This window comes from Dasypus novemcinctus, chromosome 6, assembly GCF_030445035.2.
Source record: "Dasypus novemcinctus isolate mDasNov1 chromosome 6, mDasNov1.1.hap2, whole genome shotgun sequence".
NCBI classification, from domain to species: domain Eukaryota; kingdom Metazoa; phylum Chordata; class Mammalia; order Cingulata; family Dasypodidae; genus Dasypus; species Dasypus novemcinctus.
Window position 1 is genome coordinate 50,880,002 of NC_080678.1, and position 25,432 is coordinate 50,905,433.

Sequence of the window (25,432 nt, forward strand, 5' to 3'; positions counted from 1 at the left end):
GTATAAATATGTAATTTGTGACAAGAACTACATAAAGGTTGGGAATGGAGAGCTATAGAATATAATTCGTGTATACCATTGAAGTTAAGCAAAACAAACAAGTTGTTATAGATTTAGGATGTTAAATTTAAACCCCATGGTAACTTCAAAGAACATAGAGGATATGCCAATTTACAGAGACAGAATGTACAGTATAGGTTACAAAGAGTGGAGGGCAGGGGCAATGGGGAATTAATACAGATTGAATGTAGGGTTTGTATTTGGGGTGAAGGGAAGTGAGAGTATGCTTAGGAGAGGTTGGGATGGAAAGATTTATGTCATATATGTGTTTCCACAAAAAGGAAGGAAGGGAGGGAGGAAGGAAGAACAGGAGAAACTGGAGAGATAACAACAATTAAATGTAGTACATGATACTGGATGAGATCTAAATATAGGGAATAAAAGACTGAAAAGGCCATTATAGGGACATAAGTAAAAAACTGAAATATAGAATTGAAGTTTTATATCAATATTAACTTCATTGAACTTGATAACTGAACTTAAGATAATTGTATAAGTGAATATCCTTGTTCATAGGGAATGTACATGGAAGTATTATTATACATTATTACGGTACCCAAACTGATTTACAGATTTAATGCAATCCCAATAAATTTACCACAGAAGTTAAACTGATTTTTAAAAAAGTTAAACCTCTCAAATGTTCAGAAAAATGATAGATGAAAGAAAAGAGGGAGGAAGGAAGGAAGGAAAGGTGAAAGGTGGCAAAATGTTAAAAATTGGTGGATCTGGAAGGGCGAGGATACATTGGAGTTCTCTATATAGGATTTGTATTATTTTTGCAACTGTCCTGTAAGTTTGAAATCATTTCAAAATAATATAAAAAAGCTTAGTGTCAATACATCTTAGGTGTGACAATGTTACACACCTGTACATTGTAGCCTTTGTAATGATGTCAATAGCAAAATTACACTAAGGCTGGTAAATTGGTCATACATTCTACATATAAAGAATGTTCAGTGTGCTACAAGATTAACGTATATAAAAATACAACTCCACTAGAAATTTGACCTAAAAATAGTAAGCTTTCTATAATAAATATTACTAATTGCTTTTATTTTAAGAGTGGGGGGGGGATGGTGCTTTGTATGATTGTCTTTGGATTCTATTTTTCTACAGCAAGTAGACATTCAAAAGCATTCAGTTGACCTCAACAGCTATGTCTCTAGTTGGGAAGAGCTCTCTTTAAAAACAGCTATTAGTGCATCATTGGGTGATGTTTCATGTTAATTTTTCCAAAATGATCACCTCTAAAGTTTCAAGGGTTTATTTATGATAATCTAAAAATTTCTAAACTAGTTAATATTTACTTTACTCATATTTGAAGTAACAGATACTGAGTTGAAGGAATTCCATCTTTTCTTAAAGTTGGACAGTTTATTTGGGTATGATGTGAAAAAAACAAACTAATATAACTTTTTAAAGACTGTGGTGTTCTAGGGCAGAAATATCCTAATGTTCCACCTCCCAGAAACATGATGTTCTAACCTTCTCAGTTCGTAGGCATTAGTCCCTCCCCCAGACCCAGCCACCAGAGCTGTGGGTTTCTGTTGGTTGAAAAACCCTGAACCCTTGCTACACTGTAAATATTTCTGCTCCTTCATTTTCTGTATACTAACAAGCCTATGTGTACAACTTTACAGGTGAAGATCTTTTTTGGCAAGAAGTTAAAGTCAAGAATGAACATGATGGAAACAAATATAATTTCCTTATTTTCATTAGATTTAAACTGGAAATTGATGATTTCTGAACTGAAGCCTTCTTCACAAAGGATGTGTGGTCCATGTGGGAACAAGTAAAATGGCACCAGCTAGCTACCAACCAATTTACAGATAAATGAAGTAAAAAAAGCCCAGGAGATTATCATTTTTACAATGTTAACAGTTGGGAAAACTATTGCTAAACTTCAATAATCGACTTAAATTAAGGGTCAGCAAATTTCATCTAGAAAGGGCAAGACAGTTAATGTTAGGCTTCAGGGGCCATACCTTGTCAGTTACTCAACTCTGCCATTGTCTTGCAAAAGCAGCCATAGACAATACATGTGTGAGCGCATGTGGCTGTGCTCCAATAAAACTCTATTTATGGACCTGAAATCTGAATTTCATGTAATTTTCATGTCACAAATACTATTTTGATTTTTCTCAACCATTTGGAAATGTAAAAGCTATTCTTTGTATTCATACAAACACAGGTGGGAGGCTGGGTTTGCCCATCCCACACTTAAGAGATCTGGGAGTAGTGACACAGTAGTGCTCTGAAAACACAGAAGCTTATTTGGCCATAATTTTATGGCTGAGAATTGGAAGCTTTTGGGCATTGCAAGTGTATATATGTCTTACAACATAAGACTCATTAAAATGAAATTTAGTTTCTACATCATGTACCATAGTATACTCTTCAAGATTTCTTTTTACATGTAGATGGTTTAAGTTTATTGCTTATATATTCAGATTATTCAGTTAATTTTCACAATGTTTAGAATGATGTATAATTTAATATCTACTGAGTTGTGACTTCCTAATAAGGAAATTAACCATTTTTTAAAAGTAAGAGTAGATTGAGTTTGTGTTTAAATTTATTTATTTTATTGCAGCAAGGTTTGTACTGACACTGTACTTATATATTTATTATGCATAGCTTTCTTAGTATCGCTTATAGAGTAGAAGCATTAGTGGTTCTAATTCACTATTTGAAGACAAATCTAAAAAGAAAAGGTGTCCTCTGAACATCTGAAATGGGTCCGAATTTTATGTAAAAGTCTTCATTTCTGATTAACTGAAAAGCTATTGATCCAAGTCATACTTCTAATGTAAATTAGTTTTAAAAACCTTGCTGTATAAAACTATCACTTAACTTTAATATTATTCTTATTCTTGGCATGTAGCAAATTATGGCTTTTTAAAATGACATATCTGTGTTCCTACAAGGTAAAATCTAAACTTTATCTTTCCACTGACATCATTAAAATGTAACGCATTTTTTCTTCGAATTACAAAACACATTAAAAACCCTAATCTTCACTTCTGAAAGGTTTTTTACCAATTATAAAAGTGAATAAATGAACCCCCACGTTCCTTGCATACTCTAAAAACAGAAGTGTTAAAAATTATGCACAACAGAGCTTTGTTGTTGAAATTTCTGACTCAGAGCCTCTTGTTAGAAGAACCACCATTTGCTTACCAACAGAATTCAGGCTATTACAGATCAGTGTCATTTGTACAGTGCTGCAGCTTTCTTTTTCACGTCTATAACAAATGCACAGTGCTGCCCCATTTTCTTTTTAAAATACTCTGGAAACACTTTATCAAGCCTAATACAGTAATAGTCATTTATTCCTCTGGTTTCGCTTAACAATATATTGAAAGCTGAGTTTACTGGTCTAACTGGCTAGAGCCAAAATAAAAACTTGTGCAGGGAAACAAGAAGAAAAGCAAAACTGGTCTCTTGGTTTATCATTTGGCTTTGACTCTTCTTAAGCAACCCCTTTCCACATCAAAGGCTTTTAACATAGTTGTTGATTTAGCTGCAGCACAAATCTGAATAGACTGAATATGAGACTAGGTGGTTTTGCAAGAGAATGAACCCAGCAAATGAAGGAAGAACCTAACTTTGTTGTTCATCATTTTGAGGTAGAAGTAGATACTCTATTGTATTTCAGTCTTTGGGATTTTAGGAAGGACATCATTCAAAAATGTAGAGTCTACTATTTCACTATTAGTTGACCACACAACCTGAAGTTTGCCAGAAATGAGATCTTTACTTAATGTCTCATGTTAATTATTTCAAAATGATGCTTATATGAGTTATACAACGATACCAATACAGCAAATAAAGTATCCTTTGTTATCTAGAATGCATCTAAAATAGCCACCAGGGCCATCCTCACTACCATTTCACTTTTCAGGCTACTAGAAATCTAAGCAGGTGGTGAAGTTGACATGGGAAAAAACTTAAAATAGGCAAACAGGGTTTATTAAAAGATTACAAGGAAAGACATTTTAAGAAGCATCACTTAAAGCAAAAAAGAAAGAGGCATGAATTCTGTCACTCTGTTAGGTGTTGTAAACTTTTAAAAATATCCATAGTTGGCAAGTAAAAATCCAATGTGATATGTAATGCAGGAAGTAATAGAGATAAACATTGTCTCAGTCACCTGTTCATCTGGAATTGGTTTTGCACGATGTAAAACCTTTTTGCATGTATCATCCTTAGCAAATGAAAGTTAATTGTGAAGTTTCCAATTGCAGGTAAATATGGAGTTTAGAGTCAACAAAAGTGAGTTACAAGTTCCTTGTTTTTTGTTTTATTTGAGAAGTTGTGAATTTACAAAACAATCGTGCATACTATACAAGATTCCCATACACCTTTTCTGGATTGCCGTTTATACGAAATCCATACTTGGGTGCATTATCATTTCCATTATACAGTGCATTGTAAATAATTTAGGTGTTTTCTGCCATTAACCCTAGGTGTAAACTTCTAAGAGCAATTCTTGGCTGATGGCTAAGAATTTTTATATAGGAACACCTGAAATGAATACCTTTGAAATATATACTAAACCTCCACGATTATCCAGTTATTTTCACACATCTCTTGGATTTATAATATACTTCATTCAAGTCTGCCACCAAACAGGCCTCTGATCTTTGAAACTCATCCTAACACGGAATTGCATAATGGCTCGTGTTTTCTTAGTTTTGTGAGAATTAGACTTTTCATGAAAAATCATGGAAGACTGAGGCTATGTCTTACACTTGTTATCACCTATACCCCACTCATAAGTGCCTAGCACAGTGCTAAGCACATAGTAGGTGCTCAATATTTGTTTAATCAGAAAAATTATGGCTGTAGTTTAGTATAGGCTCAAGTTGTGTGTGTGTTACCAATTTCTACAATGTTTAGTTCTGAAAATAAAATCAATATTATACCCTAACAAAGCCGCCATCATCTTTTTGGGGGGGGGGCGGGGCAGGATTTAGAGCAGGGATTCTTAACCATTTTTGGTCCATGGACCCCTTTGCCAGGCAGGTGAAAACAATGAGCCCCTTCTCAGAATATAACAGCAGAGAGTTTTATGACACTCAACATCAGAAGTCAGAGAAAATAAAGAGAGTTGACTTTTTTCAATTCAAGCTCTCAGACCCCTGAAATCTTTTTAACCCCTGGTTTATTATCAGTCTATGCTAAAGTGAAAAATTCTAAGCAGTTCTATTTTGCTAAGGGAACGTTGTAAAGTAACAAATTCTTGATATTACAACATGCCTCATCAATTTCAGTTAGAGAATTAATCTTCATGTGTGTCACTTTACAAGAGATAATAAATTTAAACAGCTGAAACATCTTAAGAATGCACCAAGCTTATTAAGTATCAAACAAAACCTGAATTTTCTGTACATATTCCCATCAAATGAAGTTATTTCCTGTTCACTCCTCTTGCAAACTGATCTGTGTCCTTTGATTTGACCTAGAACCAGCTTCAAGACCTAAAGAACAATCAGGACGGCTTGTGATTTCTTTCCCCAGATGGTGATCTTTCTCTTCTATCTCTAGAAAGTGACCTGCTTTGGCTGAGGGAGAAGCGTCTTCTTGGAGATCTGCAGCGATCCTTCTACGATCCTTCTATGATGATTATCTTGAGGGCAACGACCCCAAGAGAGAGGAGGGCCATGACTACGGCTTTTTTTCGCCATTTGACAGTTTCACTCTTATACAGCAGCCATAGTGTTCTTCCATCTAGTTCTTGGACAGCCATCAGCTGCATCTGGGGGTCGTCAAGTTCAACAAAAGCAAAGCCAGGAGGGTTTCTAGCAACCCACACACTTTGGATTGTCTGTAATCGTCAACAGCCTGTTCCAATTCAGTCTTGCTGCCATTGTTTCCTAGATTACCTACATAAACCTTACAGTCCAATAGACAAGAATCATGTTGCATTTCGAGATCTCGGGTTGAAATGCAGCGGCTCAAACCCACACACTGGAATGGCTCTTCCGGCTCTCATTTACCCAGCACCTTGAAATCCTGGGGGCTCTTTATAGACCTCCAGTAATTGCATCAAGACCCACCCTGATTCAATTAGTCACAACTTAACTAAAAACAACATCTTCAAAAGGTCTTATTTAAAATGGGGTCACACACATAGCATAGAAGAATGGGATTAAAATTAACATACTTTTTTGTGAAGAACATAATTCATCCTACCACACAAGGGAATTAGTGCCTAGGGCGAGTTCTACGTGTGTAGCTTTTAGTTGTCCTTGCTCTAACTTCTGGCAAACGTGGCAAAACAGTGTTGTCAACCAGGGAAGCTCACAAAAACCCTGGATGTCCAGAGTGTTTACTGGGGCTCATCAGGTAGCTATTGTTGACTATGTGGCTGTGTTTAGTTTCTAGTCCCTCCAGAGGTGGGCCAAAGCATAAATCATGTTAGAAGACTACCTCCAAAATCCAAATAAATCCACCAGACACTGGGCTTTTAGCAGGGTGTTAATTAAATCTTTTTGTCCCACCAGGTATCCTATTATTTTTCAGCTTAACCTGTGTGGCTCAGGCAATCTTTCTCTTTTTTTTTTTTTCAGGCAATCTTTCAATCAATACTGGCTGAAAGGCAGATTTACATGCCTTCTGTTTTACAATACTAGGCAGAGGAAGTGTTCCCCAGAAAAACATCTTAATCTGTGTTCCTGTAGGTGTGAACTCACTTGTAAACGGACCCTCTGAAGATGTTTTATCGGACCCTCTGAAGATGTTTTATCAGTTAAGGTGTGGACTCATTTGTGAATAGGGTCTTCGAAAATCCAATTTAGGTATGGTCCAATTGATTCAGGGTGGGCTTTAATCTTGGTACTGGAGTCCTTATAGAAAAAAGGCACTGGGAGGAAGGCAGAAGCTGGAAGACAGTGGAAACCAGAAGCACAGACATGAGGAGAGAGATGACCATGTGACAAGACGTAGAGACGCAAACCAAGGAACCCTAAGGATTGTGGCAAGCCAGCACTGAAATGTTAGAGGCTTCGGGGAGAAAGCATGACCTTGCCAACACCTTGATTTTGGATTTCTCCCGAGCCTCTGAAACTGTGAGCCAGCAAATGCTTGTCGTTTAAGCCAACCCATTGTGTGGCATTTATCATAGCAGTCATGGCAAACTGACACCCCTCCACCGCAAACCCTGGCTGTTACCTTTGGTTAGTATTTCTTTAAGCTCACCCTTAGAGTCACAGGTTACTCAGAATTCTTAAACCTTTAAACTACTATTATGATTACAATAAACTTTTGTTTCACTGCCCCAAAAAAAATCAGTATCATAAAGTTATATGAATTAAAATGTGAAAGTATTTCATACTCAAATTCATATGACATTCAAATTAATATAGGATATAGAATTCTCTGGTATCACTGTAATTCTCTATATGCATAGCCAGAAAGTTAAAATGGCTGGTGAATTTCTGGTTTAAATCTGATGTTTCCCCTGAAATAGTTGCTGCCAAACTGAAGAATAAATGTATTGTAAACATATGGAAAATAAATGATTTGTGAAATGTATTGCTCCTTTGTGTCAATGGAGGCAGACCGTATGGCTATCCACACAACTATTTACCTGGAATTGGCTTTATAACTGAGCTGTGTTCTTTGAAATTATGTTAAAAGCAAATATTTATATACCGAATCATACTTTTCTCATTATTAAACAAATAAGCCTAAAAAGTTGACCTCAGAAACACATTTTACAATCATATAAAAGAATATGCTGGGAAACGGACTTTGGCCCAGTGGTTAGGGCGTCCGTCTACCATATGGGAGGTCCGCGGTTCAAACCCCGGGCCTCCTTGACCCGTATGGAGCTGGCCATGTGCAGCGCTGATGCACGCAAGGAGTGCCGTGCCACGCAAGGGTGTCCCCCGCGTGGGGGAGCCCCACGCGCAAGGAGTGCGCCCGTGAGGAAAGCAGCCCAGCGTGAAAAGAAAGAGCAGCCTGCCCAGGAATGGCGCCGCCCACACTTCCCGTGCCGCTGACGACAACAGAAGCGGACAAAGAAACAAGACGCAGCAAAAAGACACCAAGAACAGACAACCAGGGGAGGGGGGGGGAAATTAAATAAATAAATCTTTAAAAAAAAAAAAAAAAAAAAAAGAATATGCTAATAAAAGTGATGTGTACTGTGTTAAGCTGATGTCCCCAACTCAGCTGGAATGGTAAAGGAACTTTTTATTTCCACTTAACTTCATGAGAAGAAAAGAGCTCTAAACTCCAGACCAAAATAACTGGATTCTATAGCTCTGAAGCAATAAGAAATCTACTTAGTTGGACTGTTGTGAATTTTTTAAAAAATTTTTCACATCATAAGAACAGGAAGCAGAGAAGAGAGAGAAAGCAGCTGTTTTATTCAGTTATTTACAGTATGCATATAACCAAGTCATCAAAACAGTTAAAAACAGTTATTTCATAGGTTATTCCTAGCATATGGGAACAGCTTTTACATAAAATATTCCTTGATAATTATATTAATAAGAATAGGCATTTTACCTGTACCAAAGAAAGAAAGAAAGAAAGAAAAGAAACAGAAGTTCCTCGCTAGGTATCCTTCCTCCCTAAGTAGAACAGTGAACATCAGGTCACAGGCTTTGTTTTTCTGCCCTGGAGTAATTCTCCCCATCATCCTCAAGAGCCTGTCAGGAAATGCAATGAACTTCAAAGAGACCAGAATCACATTCAACTATCTTTGAAAGTAGCCATAATGAAACCACTTGCTCTTTAAAAAAAAAAAAAAAAAAGGCCAAACTAGATTACTCTGTGAGGTGCTTCATCTAGCAAGGACTAATGAACTTGTCCAGTTTCAAGCTATTTTCTCTTTCCTCTAAAATCTTCATTAAAAATATATCACTCATTTAAAATGTTTCTCCCTTCTATGTATGATGTTGCAACAAAAATAACATTTATTTAGTTATAGGAAGTAGCTGAATGGTAAAAATCATTCTCAGTCTTGATTTTTCTTTGCTGTATGCCCTAATTTTAACCCAACAACTGCATTTCAACAAGATTCAGCCCCAAAGTAAAAAATATAACTTAGTATATACAGTTTTTAAAAGGTAGCATCATTAGGAAAGAAATTTCCAAATATTTGAGGAAAAAAAGACTTTGATTCTCCTTTCTTAATGAAAGGACATTTTCAGAATTGGAGCAGCATCCCACATGCTACAAAAGGTAACTCTCCTCCATTATTAAATTTTCTTTTGCCTTATATAAGAAAAGCTCCTAAGCTGACATAGCTTTATGTGTATCTGCACAGATACACAATTATATAAGAAAAATCCATGGACTCCTTTCTTCCACTATTGCAGTGATGTTTCAAAATATTTGGCAAAATCCAGAGGCAAGTGAGTAGCAACTTCATTGCAATGTCTTTTGATTAGTTGATTTAAATCTTCACTCAAAAATGAATCCCCTTCTAAAACTTTATCCTGGAAAATATTAAAAGTATGAGTTAAACTTATAGATGTCATAACCAAAACCAAGCTGGGGCAAAGTTAAAAATGGCAACAGCTGACACCAATGTATGGAACACAATAATGACAGATGCTTGGTCTCAGACAAATCCAATACTGAATGAAAGAGTCCCATGACCATCACTATAAAATTCCAATCCCAGAGATCTACCATCAACTGTGACATATGAAAAAAAAAAATTACCAATAAAACAAGCAAGCTGGAGTTAGAATTGTTAAGAGACATATTAAATTAGTTTTTATTTCTTTAAAAAAAAAAAAAAAAGCAAGGTACCACATACTTTTCTTTTGGAGTTTGAAGATGCAACAGGAGGGTTGAATGTCATTGCTGCCATACTGTAGGTCTCAAAAAGTTCAGCAGCAGTTCTATAATCAAAAACATAATAAATTTACCTAAAAATCACAATGTCATCATCTCTGAAATATTGGGAAATTTGGCAACGCTTGGCCTAGTTTTTATATGAAAAATAGTCAGCCACTGTCCCCTCTAAATGAGCCATGAATTCTGCAGTCTTCCAGAAAGTCTTTACCTTTTGGGAAGGATAGGTAACTTTCTGCTTTATTAAATAATAAAATGGCTATTTATCTTTTTCCTTCCCCCATACTTCCCACCTGTCTCCCTTCCCCCAATCTTAAAGGGGAAAAAGGGATAAAAACTTCTTGTCACTTTTCATGATCTCTCCCTCTCTCCTCTTTTTCTTTCTTTCCCTAGCAGGACCATTCACTGCCTTTGGTTGGACTCATGGATCTTCACATTGTAAAAAATTCATAGAACAAGTATGGCAATATCTTATTAGCTGCTGGACAAGGGTGATAGGCAAATGAGGAATTTATTCTTTCCACTTTTCTGTATGTTTTAAATTTATTGTAATAAAAAAAAATTCTTTAAGCAATTACCCAAAACAAATGAACACAATCACAACCAGAATGTTTTCTTCTTTAGAACAATTTGGGAATATGAAATTAAATCAAATCCAGATTCCTAACTAGCACTCTACATTTCAAAAAAAACTTCTTTATAAAACAGACTTTTCATGCATGAGTTTGGATTTATGACAGGTCTGTCCCCTGAGCTGGTCATAGTGTCCCATGCTAGAGCAATCCATGGCCCTGAACCATTGCCTGGCCTCCCTGTCAATGGGCTTTGGCACTGAAGCAGGTTGTACAGTGTGGGAAAAAAAAGAAAAAACAAAACCAGACTTCTCTAAGTAAGCTGCTATCAACTGAATTTTGTAGTTTTATAATAAGGCAAGGAATGCTAAACATTACCTTCGGCTTAACTCTGGCTTAAGAGCTTCAGAGCCTTCAGAAGGTGCTCCAGCAATCAGGTGAGCTGCGTATCTCCGCACTACAGGGTGGTAATGTCTCTGAAGAGAAAACAGGACAACCTCATGGTGCACAGGTCAGTACTTTACAGAATATTAGCTACAGCAGAGATTTTTTTTTTATGAAAACAACCATACATGCATATGTGATTCATAAGAACTATCTACATACTAAGAAAATTATATACAATCTTTGTTCATGGGATTACAATACAAATCTATTTGATGGCCAAAGTACCAGTAACATAGCTTAGTCTTGCTTTCACTGTATGAAAAGAAAAATACAAATGCAATTCTCCTGGGGAGCAGATATAGCTCAGTGGCAGAGTGCCTGCTTTGCATGTATGAGGTCCTGGATTCAATCCCTGGTACCTCCTTAAAAAATAAAATAAAATAAAAGACCCAGAAAAACAAAAAAGCAATTCTCTTTCACAGTGAAAATAGTCAATTCACAACACATTTCCTGATACTTACATTTTCTACTAATCTCACTTTTTTTTTTTAAGATTTATTTTATTTCTCTCCCCTTCTCCCTATTGTCTGCTCTCTGTATCTATTCGCTGCATTCTCTTCTGTGTCCACTTGCATTCTTGTCATGCAGCACTAGGAAACTGTGTCGCTTTTTTTGTTGCGTCATCTTGCTGCGTCCATTCTCCATGTGTGTGTGCCACTCCAGGGCGGGCTGAGTTTTCACACAGGGCAGCTCTCCTTGCAGGATGCACTCCTTGAGCATGGGGCACCCCTACATGAGGGACACCCCTGTGTAGCATGGCACTTCTTGCACGCAGCAGCACTGTGCAAAGGCCAGCTCATCACATGGGCCAGGAGGTCCCAGGTATCGAACCCTGGACCCTCCATATGATAGGCTATCAGTTGAGCCACAACCACTTCTCTAAACTCACTCTAATGCTACCCATACTGTGGGATCACAACACAGATGAAACCTCCTTAAAACCAGGCCTATCTAAGTGTTATTGGATAGGACCTAATACCCAAGTACCTAAAAACAAATCTTGTTCTATTGTGAACAGGATTATGGAATGATTTCAATAGATCTTCACAACCTTAGCACACTAAATTTGACATTTTCCATTTCCTTATAAAATGTACATCAACATTCCAAAGAAGAGGGAAAGCAAAGTAAAATGCAGCATATTAAGTCAGGAATTCTAGGAAAGGCAGTCCCAGAACAAAATATATTAAGTACACAGCCAATAATAACTATTTAGGGAAAAATATATAGAACCTCTCTTACCCGCAGTGCATGCAATTCCCAAAGAGCAGTGTTCTGTGCATTACAGTACTCGGGTTCATCAAGCTCAGGGAGGAACACCCCACTGCCCTGAGACTCATTGTCAAGCAAGAGATCTGTTTTGGGGAAGGTCTGAAAAAATGTCACACAAACAGAAGGACTGAGTAAATGAATAGTGTTCATTTAAAGAATGTTACTGTTCTTATATCATATTATTAATTTGACTTCATGGTAGTATAAGAGCTATAAGCATAAGGACTTCACACCCCTGAGTTGGTTTGTTCGTTTGTTTGCTTATTTGACTTGTTGTTGATTTTTTAGGAGGCACCAGGAACTGAACCTGGGACCTCCCATGTGGGAAGAAGGTGCTCAACTGCTTAAGCCACATCTGCTCCCCACACCAAGTTTTAATAAAAACAATATAAGTTTATATCTTAAGAGAATAAAAACTGGGGGGAAAAAAAAGTTTCATCTTGGCTTTCTTTTCAAGTAATTCCTTGCAAAGGAAAACAATATTATTTTTGCCCAGCAATCCCACACTTAGGAATTTTTCCTATAGAAATACTTACATCAGCTAAATATATGAATAAGGGTATTCACAATAGCATCATTTGTAATAGCAAAATATAAAAAATCTTTAAGTCCACTGGCAGAGAAATGCAGAGAAGCATAAAAGCCAGACTGTCTAAATTTGAATCTCACTTCTGCCACTTAGTAGCTGTGTCCCTTTAGGTAAGTTACTTATCCTCTGGGGACCTCAATCTCCCCATCTGTAAAATACTAGTAACCACCTCACAAAGTTGTTATGAAAATTGAGTTAATTTTTGTAAAGTTTTTATAACAATGACCAGCACAAAAACTGTGTAAGTGCTTATTAAGCAAATAACAAAATAAACCTTACAAAGTCATTAAAGAGAATAAAATAGCAATCATATTTGTACTAACACAGAAATGTGAACATCACTGTTAAGTTAAATAAAAAAATTAAAAATAAAATAAAATAAATAAATAAAATTTAAAAATTTAAAAATACCTTGTAAAACAGTGATGTATAGCATAATCCCCAGTGCTTTAAAAAAAAAAAAGCATGTGGTATATGTGCTTACATATGCATCAAAATGTCTGTTGGAAGGACACCCATCAAATGGTAAAAGTAGCTACCTCTGGGGAGTACCAATAGGGGTGGAATGCTTTCCTTTTCTAATTTTATGTACTTGTTACAGCACCTGATCTTGTTACAAGTGTGAATTACTTTAATATTTAAAATAATAAAGGGAAAAAAAAGACATGGCATCAAACAAAAAATGCACTGCACTACAAGAACTTAGTTCTAGTCATCTGTATCATACTTACATGCATCAGGACTCTGTTAGTTGCTAAAATGCCAATGCTTGAATTTGGAAGAGCATGAAGAGCAAGGGTGGAAAGGCGCTTGATGAAGGCAAGGGCACGCTGCTGAGAAACCTGCTTTCTGCGCTTAGTTAGCATGACATCAAGGCACTGGAGCAGAATCTCAACACCTTCATTGGTTGCACCTAAAACAGTAGGTACATTGTTCACCAGTGTTGTTCTCATGGTTTTTTCATTATGCAACTTCAATGAACTCCAGGAAACCCCAAGATGAATTGTCCTATCTGGTCCAAATCACTTCCCTAACTAATGCAGTGAGTTACACTGGCAGGCCAATATTTTAGATGCAAGTTCATATTTCTTATATTTGATTAAGTATAACTCTGGACACAATATATTTTTAAAAGGCAATTATTTACTAAAGATGAATTATCTGTAATCAACAAACATACCTGCATGTAACTTGAACAGTGTTTTGTAGAGATGTGTATAGAATTTCATTGGGTCAATATTCAGAACATCACCTTTGAAATTATAACAAACACGATTAGGTAAATTACAGCCTCCAAAGAGAAAACAAATAAAGCTTGATGAAGGACACATCTTACCCTGGCCAGAAAGAATATGAAAAGCCGTCTGGACACAGTGAAGACTTTCTTGGTAGCTCAAGTCCTTTTTTAAAAAAAAAAAAAACGGGGGGGGGTAGGGGGGAGAGGCGGCCAACATTTTAAAGATGGTAATTATCATTTAAATCTTTCAGAAATAATTCATTAATAGAGTTACTTACATCAGATTCAATGAGAGTATGTAGAACTATTAATAAATCATCAAAAAATTCCACATTTATAAGGTGAGCAAACCTAAAATCAAACAAAGCTTAGTTAACAGGCAATCTAAAAGCAGAAATAAAGCAACTTAAAATTAAGCTTGACTTTAAAACTGCATTTTAATGTACCTTATTTCAAAATATTAGCAATGACAGAGGTGGTGATGATTATTGATATTTAGATTGGCCTTCCAGACAATCCATTCAAAGTTTATTAGGTATCCAGCAATGCTCTAAGTCATAAGGGTGCCAGCAGATCAGCTTGTACCAGAACAGGTGGTGAAAAGGAAAGGAGGAAAGAGTCTGCTATTTATAAGAAATGGACCTTATAACAGCTTTAAAAAGAGAAAACAGTATAATGATACCAAACCTGGACTTGGTGCCCAGTTCAGGCTCTACTATTAATTAGCTCTGTAATCCTAAATTAGTCTCTTGACTGTCCTGGGTCTCTACTTCTGAAAACACCTAAAACTACCTGATTAGGTTAAAGAGAAAGAATCATATAAGCTATAAAACTTAAGAACACTCTGTATATTGTAAAATATTAGGTACTGAAGTACATTAGAGTCTGGCTATCTCCAGTTAAGAGGTAAGAGCTTCTGACACTCTAAATCTTAGAATAAAAAATGACCTCAACCAAGGAATCGAGAGAGTCTACAACTGCAAGCAACTGAGTCCCATCCATCAGCCACATGGGATTGAAGCCCCCTCTCAATTAGAGGTGGACTAGACATCACCATCCCAGAATCCTCAAGATTGGGGAATAAAATATGGACTAGAGTGGACTTACTGGTATTCTACTATAGACTTATTGTGATTCTAGCAATGGAAGAAATTATATCATTGATGTGGAGACAGTGGTCATTGGAATTGCTGAAGGCAGGGAGAGGGAAAAAGAGGTATAATATGGGGGCATTTATGGGATTTGGAATTGTCCTGAATAACATTACAAAGACAGATACAGGACATTATATAAGCTGCCATAACCTACAGAATAGAGTGAGAGAGTGTAAACTACAATGTAAACTATAATCCATGCTGTGTAGCAGTGCTCCAAAATGTGTTCATCAATTGCAATGAATGTATCACACTAATGAAAGAAGTTGTTAATGTGGGAAAAAGTGAGAGGTATGGGGAGTGGGGCATATGGGAATCCCTTATATTTTATGTAACATTTTATATAATCTAAGTATCTTTTAAAAATAAATAAAAAATATATTTTAAAAAATGAACTTACAAGTGATACATTCCCTATCTATTGGTACAACCTGTGGGAGAAGCAACTGGGCAAAATTTATCAATATTTTAAACACAGAGTGAATGGACACAGAGAGCAGACAATGGAGGGGGAAGAAATAAATAAATAAATCTTGTATATAAAAAAAAAAGTATACCCTCTGACATGGCAACTCATGAACACAAATGCATGAAGATATATATACAAGCATTTTCAGGGCAGCACAGGAGTCTGGCCAAATAAAATAAATAAAATGGGGAATTATGAGCTTAAAAAAAAATGGATCTATAGGTGCAAAATGGCAAGATACCCAGGGTAAACTACTTATAAAAAAACCAAGTCACCAAACTGTATATATAGCATGACTACATTTGTGTTAAGGGGAGACAGGCAACTCTACATACATACATGGGAGGGCAAACTTATAACTTTTAATATAAGTTTTTTTATATTCTTTATATTAGAAAAATTTTAATAAACATGGGTTATTTAAAAAAACACTAAAGAAACTGACCATTAAAAAATATTAAAATTTAAAAAAAAAACCAAGTCCCACCCAGTATAGGAATAATCTCTTCTCTGACCTTATTTATAGCTAAGCATATTAATAATTTCAATGACAAAGACCATATTACCTGATAAGGAAATCCATCCCACTGTAAAACAGCTCTAGTTATTAGAAAGTCATTTCCTATATGGAACAGAAACTTGCCTTTTCTATATCTTCAGCTATTAGTCCAGTATAAAAATATATACCAGTTTTTAAGGACATCTTATGAAAAAAAAAAAAAAAAGTAAAATACTCAGTTTTTTTTTTAATACTGTTTCATGACAAAATAAATAAAGTTCAATTTTTAAAAAAATTTCACCTGTTTCTTTTTACTGTTTCAATGTGGCTAATAGTAAATTTTAAATTACAATGTGGTTCACATTACCTCTCTAATGAACTGCACTGTTCTACAGGAATAATTATGGAAAGTTATCATAACAACCATTGCCCTAGCTCCCATCCCCCGACAAGTTCATTAGAATTGAGAGAACACACCAGCAGTTCTATCTTAGCAGAAATGATATACAAGCAGGGCTAGAATAGAATTAAGAGTTATCTGTATGAGCCACTCAAACTGTTGACAATAGGTGACCAAGTACAGTGTAAAAAAAACACCTAAAAACAAAGAGATGAACCTTAGGGAACCTAGAATTTAGTTAACATAAGGAAGGATTTAAATGAAGGAGAGTTTAAAAAAAAAGGTTTGAGATGAGAAAATCAAATAAGCACAGAGTTATGTTATGAACAGCTTCAAGGAGAGGCAGATGAAAATAAAAAAGGAATGAGAGCTAAGGACATTGGGTCAATATTAGTGAACCCTGTTTAAAATTCATGGTTACTTCAGTTGTATCCAGTTAGAGAATCTAAAAGGTTTCAATCTACACAGCCCTTACTTGGCAAGACCTTCTAGAACTGCAGGTAGAAGAGGTGACCTCTGGGCCTTCTTCAATATTCTGAAGTAAGTTACAAACACAATATTCAGAGTCTCTGTGTGCTGGCAGAAAAAAACAGACAAAATAACTTTAGTATAACCTAGAATACTTCCTCCTGGAGTACCACAACCATTAATTTCAAAACTCAACCTTTTTATCCCCTTCCCACCTCTCCCCAGAACTCAATCTTTGGGATGTCAACAAAATAGAATAAATAAAGACACATATCCCGTATTTCATAAAACTAACAATGACCAAATCATTCACGAACCCAAACAATAAATCTTTAGTTGAAATTACTTAAAACATATAAAAAGAATAACAAAATGAGAAAGTGCCTACAAGTTTAAGTTTTTTCTCTGTACTCTCTGAAGCTTCTGCCTCCCGAAGCTCTCGCTCTAGTTTCTCTTCTGCTTTCTTCCACTGAAAATAGATTGGAAAACAAATAACAAAGGATGTATGAGTGTGTATAACTGAGTGAAAAAAGCAAGCTTCCAAAAAGCCTAATATTTAAACATTATAAAGCACATACAATACCATAGATATGATTAAAAATATAAGCAAAGAAGAAAAACATGGTTAAGAAGCATACAGAAACCAACTTGTCTCCTGGGAATAAGGCCTGAGAAAAATGAGACTGGGGAGAGAACAAAGGGGATTCCAACTGGATTAAGAAATAAAACTTTACTAGTTTATTTATTTTCAAGGAGAAAAAAAGCTGAAGAAACTAATAATGTTTGCTTATTCAGAAGGGTAGTTACATGGGATGTACTATACTATTTCTGTAGTTTTTTAGAAATTTAAAACATTCAAAAAGAAAGGAAAGAGCACGCTGAGCCCAGAAATATCTCTTATTACTAAGTTTCTACAACATGAAGTCAGTCATCAGCAATGCTTCCCAATCACATTTAAATACAATGCTTAAAACCAGAAACTACATAGAAATTGAATAAAATGTCGATTTTCCCCACTTCCTTATGCTGTTTAAGAGCAAAGCTAACAGTTACCAAGCTGCGAGAAGCACAAAGGACTGACCAAGGAATCAATTTCCTTCCCCACAAGGAGATGTTAAGGAACCAACCCGCATGTTCTTGTTAAGTCTTTGTTGTTTACCTCAACTACTATGTATCTGCTGTTCCTAACAGGGGTATCCAATTTAGAGCAGGAAAGGATGGTATAAGTAATTAAAATAACTACCTTCATTTGTATATAAGCTTTAAGTCTATTTTGATAGTTCTGCCATGTTTTCAAACTGTATTAGATTTATTCAAAGAGGACTATCCCTGGAAAAAAACTCTTTTGTTATTTTTATAATAATGATAACACTAATAAACTATTTAGAAATATTTTGAGGAATGATAATGATAATAATAATAATGGTAATCATAGTGATGGTGGTGATGGTTAACAGCTAATGTTTAGAGACCATGGCCAATGTTAAGTATCCTACTAAGTGTTTTACATGTATTGCCTCTTCAAACTGCTCAACAACCCTACCAGGCAGGTACTATTATTAGCCCCATTTGTCAAAGAAATGTGTCCAAAGTCCCACAGTAAGCAAACAAGGGGTCTACATTTAAAATAGAAACCAATAAAGAAAGGCACAGTCACCAATTTCACAAAAACACCATCCTTTCTACTAAGGAAGGAATCTGTATATCACAATGCAGTGATCTAAAAAGCCAAAGGAGAAAAGGTAGCATGGGAAGATCTTTTCATTTATTGCTTTGTCAATGTATCATCAGTTCAAATTGATTTTTTTTTTAATTTATTTGCAGTAACTGGGAAAAATAAAATTCCCTAAATATTAAATTTTAAAAATTTTATATTTATGATTTAACTAAGATTTTTATCTGTCCCTATACTCTGATTTAATCTTAGACCAAATAAAATAGGTTAAATGAAATGAAACAGGTAATAAATCAAACCTTTCTCTGCATTCTTGATAGGGTTTTTCTCTTTTCCTTGAAAGTCATAAACTTTTTGGGTTTATTAATGTCCTCTGTGTCCTTTTTCACTTCTATTTCCTTGATTCTTAGACATAGGAATGTCTTTAACATCTAAAATTGAAAAAAAAAAATACACATATATGTGGCTTAATATTATACTACCCTCAAAAGCTTTATAAGAACAAGCATTTAATGTTATCACCCAGTATCCACACTTGAGAAATTTAACTCACAAAAAGACTCATGTAAGTATGAAAAAATAATCTGGCCGGGACGTGAATGTGGCTCAGGCAACTGGGCTCCTGCCTACTACATGGGAGGTTGCTGGTTCAGATCCCAGTGCCTCCTAAACAAAACAGTGAGCTGGCACGATGGGCAGGCACAGCAAGCTGATGCAACAAGAGACACAAGAAGGAAAAAAACATAATGAGAAATACAACAAAGTAAGGAGCAGAGGTACCCGGTGCCTCCTAAAGAAAATAGCAATCTGATGAGCAGACATGTCCAGCAGGCCTGAAACCTGATGCAGCAAGATGATGCAACAGAAAAGCGGAGAGGAAAAACACATTGAGAAATATAACAAAGCAGGGAGTAGTAGACGTGGCTCAAGCAATTAGGCACTTCCCTCACATAGAGGTCCCAGGTTTGGCTCCCAGTGCCTCCTAAAAGAAAGAAGGAAGAACAGACACAGCAAGTACAAACAACAAGGGGGTGGGGAGAAATAAATAAAAATAAAGTAAATCTTTAAAAAATAATAATAATTTGGCCACAAAATAAAAAGTAAAAATAAATAAATAAATAATACAGCCAAAGACATTCTCTTCAACACTGACGACAATGGGAGAAATCTGGAACCAGCCCACCTGTCCATCAAATAAGGGGACAGATATTCATACAACAGAATACAACACAGACATTAGAAAGAAGTAGCCCTATACGTAAGCTCACGATATATAAAATGAAAAAATCTCCAAGTTTTCATAGTATAGGCCTACTTTTTCATTTTAATATAAGCATGTATATATCGGCAAAGAAAAACATCTAGGATACATTCCAAACTGTTAACAGTGATTGTTTTTTATTCTTCAATATTTTGATGTAGGTTACACATAATATTGAGTCTGAATATTGAGAAGATGATTAGTTTCACTTTTTACTTCATACACTTTTTTTTATCCCCCTCCTTTGCGGCTTTTTGCATGCTGTCTGCCCTCTGTGTCCATTCGCTGTGCATTCTTGCATTCTTCTGTGTCTGTATTTATTTCCCGCCCACCCCCACCCCCACAGCTTGCTTGCTGTCTGCTCTCTGTGCACTGCGCATTCTTCTGCATTTTTTTTTTGCTTGTCTCCCTTTTCTGTTTTGTCACCTTGCTGAGTCAGCTCTCCGCAGCGCTTGTGGGCCAGGCAGCACTCTGCAGCACCGGGGCCAGCTTGCCTTCACAAGGAGGCCCCGGGACGCAAACCCAGGGCCTCCCATATGGTAGACGGGAGCCCAACTGATTGAGCCACAGCCGCTTTCCATCTTCATATGCTTTTATAAAACAAAATGCAAAGTAAGAAAAGGCAAACTTACCTCAGGCCTAACCTCATAATTTCTTCCCTTCACAAAACCAGAAATTACTTTAATTACACCAAGAGAAGCTTGGCCTAATCTATCTTGTTTAAAGAGCTTCTTCACTGCCTCACAACACATTTCAGATATCTGAAAAATAAAACGTTACACTAAATCAGTGTTTTTCAAACTTGCCACTACTTATATTTGGGGTTGGATAATTTTTTTGTCATGGGGGCTATCCTGTTCATTGCAGGGTGCTCTGCAGCATCTCTGGCCCCCAGTCACTTGATGCCAGTACCATCCAACTCCCACCCCAAACTCTGACAATCAAAAATGTCTCCAGTCATTTCCTCTGTTCCCCAAGGTGCTAAATCACCTTCTGTTGAGAACCACTACACTAAGCTGGTATACAAATAATTTTCTTAAAGAGATAGTGTTTAACAAAGTGGCCCCATTTTACAAGTAATAATTGCTGCCAAAAGAATTTTGAGAGGAAAAAATAATCATATGGTCTATAATTGTGCAATTAAGGACGAGAGCAACAATCGTTTGGCACAACCCACCGATTTTGACAAGTCATTCATGAGAGGGACAATCAACACAATGATGTTGTTGTGAAAGTTAAAATGAGGTAGTGCCACCAACAGCTCACACAGGCTCTTCACAGCCACTTCTGCCAGTCCTTTATAAGCCTTTAAGGAAACTACATTACTTTTCTTCATCTTCCTTTGTTTCCAGTCTAGTCAAAAGATAAGTATAGTTATTTTAATCATTGAACAAAACATAAACTACTTAGTTTCCTTTCTACAATAACTGCAAGCAATATGATGAAAATAACACACAATGCTAATCCTTAAACCTGAGTTGTAACTAGCAATAAGAAAAGAAGTATAAATCTTATAATTAAAATTATTCTACTACTATCTACCCCTGAATCTTGGCTTTCCATATGTTTTTAAGGATATGTCATTAGATAACAAGGTCCCTTGGGGAAAAAAAGCAGAGGGGGAACTGGATACTTTTAAGTCCTCTCACCAAGGCTTTTCCCAAAACATTAGAAAATAAGTCAAGAAGCCTGGGTTCAAATCCTACTCACTAATTGACTGGTTAGTATGAGCAAGCTCCAACCTCTCTGAGTGTCAATCTCTTTCTAGTTCCAAATCTCCCAAGAATCTAGAACATCTTTTCTCCTAACTTCTTGCTGATTGTCAATGTGGTATCTTTGCCATTACTCAGGAGGCTCTAAGAAATTCAACTTCTCCTTCAAAATAACTGATGATTCACAAACTTCTTCTCTAGAAATGTTTACATACATACTCTGCTACTATAATACAGCATACTATATTATGAAGATATGCTGGTCTTTCTACAGTAGATTCAACATGCTTCTCCTCATTTCCCTCTATGTCACATGCACCCAAAAAAAAGACAGTATGATGGTAGTGCCTTTATTTTAAACTTGCATCTCATAGATACGCTTTTTCCTCAGTATCTTCACCATATCGCCTATTTCCTGAAGCTGATAAGATTTTATAATGGTTCAGCCAGCTTAGCAAAGGTCTATACTTGGACTATCAAATAGGGAGACCACTAACCACATGTGGCTATCTGAGCATTTGACATGTGCCTAATCCAAATTGAGATATGTTATAAATATATAATACACACCAGATTTTTAACTTAGTACCAAAAATAATAATAATAATCTAAAACATTTAAATAATTTTTAAAATTGATTACATCTTGAAATGATAATTTGGATACACATAAACTATTAAAATTAATTTCATTGCCTTTTTACTTTTTAAGCATTGCTACATTTTTAAAAAATGACATGTGGCTCCTGCTGTATGTCTACATATATGCTAGTCTACACAAAGCTCTGGAGGCCCTATCATTGGGAGAACTAGTAGTGATAAGCAGGTTTCAGCTGGGAGGCCAGAGCACAGAAGCAACATCCATGCCTCCCCATACTCATCCCCACTACACCCTGCTCCTTCATGCCCTTACAGGGCCAAAAGGATTCTGTAGTCTTGTTCCAGATTAAGAGAGCAAAGTGAGCCTAAGGCCCAGCACTGAATAACAGACCAATTGGGTCAAGTGAAATCACCCAGCCTAAGCAATTGAGTCTCTTCATCATTCAGGCCCCAATTTTCCCTAGGCACTTCCTTTTTTGAAGAAAGAGAAAGTGCTACTTTAGGATTTGATAATTGACTGTTAAGTCCATTTTGAAGGCACTCATTTTATACATTCCAAGTTATCCTTCTCCTCTACCACCCCTCCAAATAAAAACAACAAACCACAGAATCGATTCCAACCATTCCTTAATTTACCAAACACATAACTACTTACAATTAAAGGACAGCAGCCACAATAATACTGATATTAATAGCTGGGATAATATAGTGCCTACGGTAAGCCAGGCAGGGTTAAGCCCTTTATACCTATAAACTCATTCACTTCTCACAACAATCCTATTACTACCCCCATTTTAGATAGGAAAACTGAGGCACAGAGACAATATCTTGCCCTTTACACAGGTAATAACTGGAGGAGCCAGGATTTGAACAGTCTGACTCCAGACTCTGCTCTTTACTACATACATCCGCTGCCTTTCACCACCTACCACAGATTATAAAATTCACCTTCCTAATCAAAGATTAAATATGATATACACTTTTTAGAAAAGATAGGAAAACATAATACCTTTAACCATTTGTTCCAGATTTTCCAAATAAAATTTGTATTGGCTCACCAAGCCTTCTTCAAATTCTCTTAACTTTTGGGTTTCTTTGCGGGTCTGAAAGCACAAATATATCAATCTTTTTTTTTAAGTCAAAATATTAAAATCCAAAAATTAGCACAAAATATGAATGACTAGTATATACTCGGTGTTGCAAAAAAAAACAAAATAATACCAAAAACCCCTCTCTCTCAGCTCTGCAAATTTTTGGTTTACTTTTAGAGTAACTATCCAGCATTACCTTGGTAGATTTCTCTGCTTCTGTTAGGGGTCGGATTTTATATGAAGGAGTAATGTCTTTAAATAACTCCATCAAAGAAACTATCACCAGCTTTCGAACAGTAACAGCTACATCAGGATCTTGTTCCATGAGCATGGACCGTAATTCTTTCAATTTTTTAATCTGTTACCAAAAAAAATCACTTGTAAAGCTAGAGAAATCATAGTAAAAGAATTATGAACAAAAGATAACAACCCATATCTGGCACAATAAGTGGAATTCACACAACACACAGTCTAGTCACAACCACAGATACTGCTCAGTATTACTAGAGCAGTCAAAAAAATTAATAAATTTAAACTTTTTAAATCTATCTAAACACTTTTTGAAATGTATTTAAACAAAATATACACAAAATAAATATATTAATACATATACACCAATCAATCAGGAATTAAATATAACATATCCACATTATAGTTAGGTTCAACAAAACTCATAAAGGGAGAATCTGTGTGATGCAATGCAAAAATGAAAACTTGCTTTCAATTAGTGTGCTTGCACTGATAAACTACTATTGCATGCCGAAGCAGGATCCTGAAAAGTAGCACGATGTTTGGCTGACAATGTCTTCTAAACAAGGAATAGGACAAACAGGCCACCCTAATTTGCTATCCTTAAATTGTGTGAAATGAGTATGAGGCTCCAGAGTTAGACCTGGATTTCAATCTAGTAGTTCTTAAAGTCCCTTGAGTTTTTAAAGTTTCTTCAGCTGTAAACTGAGATCAATAGCTTTGTCTCTTGTGGTTATATAATGCTTAAATGAGATAATATAGGTAAGAAATAAGTCTACATCTCACTCTTTGATTCTGCTCTAGAAATTCCCCTCACTTGAATAAAAAAGGAAAAGCACTTTTCCAAAGCATACTCATATGAAATTGCTATTTTTATCAATATAAGTACTAACTTTATATTTACTAACAATATAAACAAACAATTTAAACAATAAACAAATATTTGCCACTGGAAGAGTTGGGGACACCAGCATAATAATAATAACAGTACCACCTTTTATGATTTGAAACTTTTTTTATGACTTAATCCTCACAATAAAGTTCTGAAATAGTTACTACCCTCTTTTAAGAGATGAGGAAAATTAGTCTTGGGGAAAACTAATCACCCAAAGTCACAATGACTGAATCTCCTACAGATCAGTCAAGCACATTTGCAAACAGCTTCTTCCACCCTAATACAATTAATTCTCATTGACTTATCACTCTTTAGAGTTAGAGTATTAAGTCTAATATCTTCATTTGGAAATGAGGAGAGCAGGACCTAGAGGGTTTAAGTGATGCTTCTAAGATCACAGAAAAACTCAGATGTAGGACTAGGCTAAGGTTCCATCCACTCTCTTATTCTTACTCAGCTACAATGTTTAATTAATGCTCTTCCCTTTTGTTTACACTTGCAGGTAACAAGAGAGTTTTAAAATATTAAACATTTACCCCACAACTAACATGAAGAATCTAAAGAAATGAATACCACCTACATTACTTTCTGGATCGGATAATATGGCAGATGCCAAGGCTGCAATATGCATTTTCTTCTCCTGCAGTTTCTTCTTTCTCTCAATTAAATGTTCTTCTATGGTCAGCTCTCGAATGGGAGCTTCAATGATATCTAAAACAGATTAGGTTTTCCGTCTTAAATACTTCTTTGTTTACAAGTACCCAAAAAACCTTATTATATAAAATAATTTTATTATACTACTACTAATAATAGTGGATCTCTCTTTTCCATCATGAAGTATGGCTTAAAAGCTGCCATTTACGGTCCCAACCGGGAGCAGTTTCCAGTCACCCCATAAGACTGGCCTTGATGCGACTCCTTTCCCTGCTGTCTTGCTAAGCATATGTACTCTGGACTCTTC

The 25,432-nt window shown here is 35.9% G+C and overlaps 2 protein-coding genes and 1 non-coding gene across 10 annotated transcripts in view; 2 read left to right on the plus strand and 1 right to left on the minus strand.

Moving 5' to 3' along the window:
- PLCE1 (phospholipase C epsilon 1) overlaps positions 1-7,602 on the plus strand; it is a 384,952-nt gene extending 377,350 nt beyond the window's left edge. For 4 of the 7 annotated variants that reach the window (XM_058298789.2, XM_058298793.2, XM_058298794.2 and 1 more), the window contains one exon: positions 1,704-5,000. The gene's annotated coding sequence lies outside the window, so the exon portion shown is untranslated. Of the gene's footprint in view, positions 1-1,703; positions 5,001-5,613 lie in introns of those variants that run through there. The other 3 variants (XM_058298790.2, XM_058298792.2, XM_058298795.2) reach the window with 1 other exon arrangement.
- NOC3L (NOC3 like DNA replication regulator) overlaps positions 1-25,432 on the minus strand; it is a 40,640-nt gene that overhangs the window by 4,761 nt on the left and 10,447 nt on the right. Inside the window, exons 6-21 of one of the 2 annotated variants that reach the window (XM_058298796.2) lie at positions 25,052-25,182; positions 23,524-23,685; positions 23,246-23,339; positions 21,103-21,278; positions 20,558-20,686; positions 18,964-19,095; positions 17,378-17,458; positions 16,997-17,097; positions 14,278-14,350; positions 14,099-14,162; positions 13,943-14,014; positions 13,494-13,675; positions 12,144-12,272; positions 10,833-10,930; positions 9,845-9,929; positions 8,421-9,518 (exon numbers count right to left, since the gene is read on the minus strand). In XM_058298796.2, the coding sequence (XP_058154779.1) occupies positions 9,390-9,518; positions 9,845-9,929; positions 10,833-10,930; positions 12,144-12,272; positions 13,494-13,675; positions 13,943-14,014; positions 14,099-14,162; positions 14,278-14,350; positions 16,997-17,097; positions 17,378-17,458; positions 18,964-19,095; positions 20,558-20,686; positions 21,103-21,278; positions 23,246-23,339; positions 23,524-23,685; positions 25,052-25,182 (1,838 nt within the window). In that variant the 3' untranslated portion in view covers positions 8,421-9,389. Of the gene's footprint in view, positions 1-8,420; positions 9,519-9,844; positions 9,930-10,832; positions 10,931-12,143; positions 12,273-13,493; positions 13,676-13,942; positions 14,015-14,098; positions 14,163-14,277; positions 14,351-16,996; positions 17,098-17,377; positions 17,459-18,963; positions 19,096-20,557; positions 20,687-21,102; positions 21,279-23,245; positions 23,340-23,523; positions 23,686-25,051; positions 25,183-25,432 lie in introns of those variants that run through there. The other variant, XM_058298797.2, reaches the window with a different exon arrangement.
- LOC111764853 (small nucleolar RNA SNORA42/SNORA80 family) lies at positions 10,600-10,733 on the plus strand. The gene has a single exon (XR_002797358.1). It is a non-coding gene; the product is annotated as a small nucleolar RNA SNORA42/SNORA80 family (small nucleolar RNA).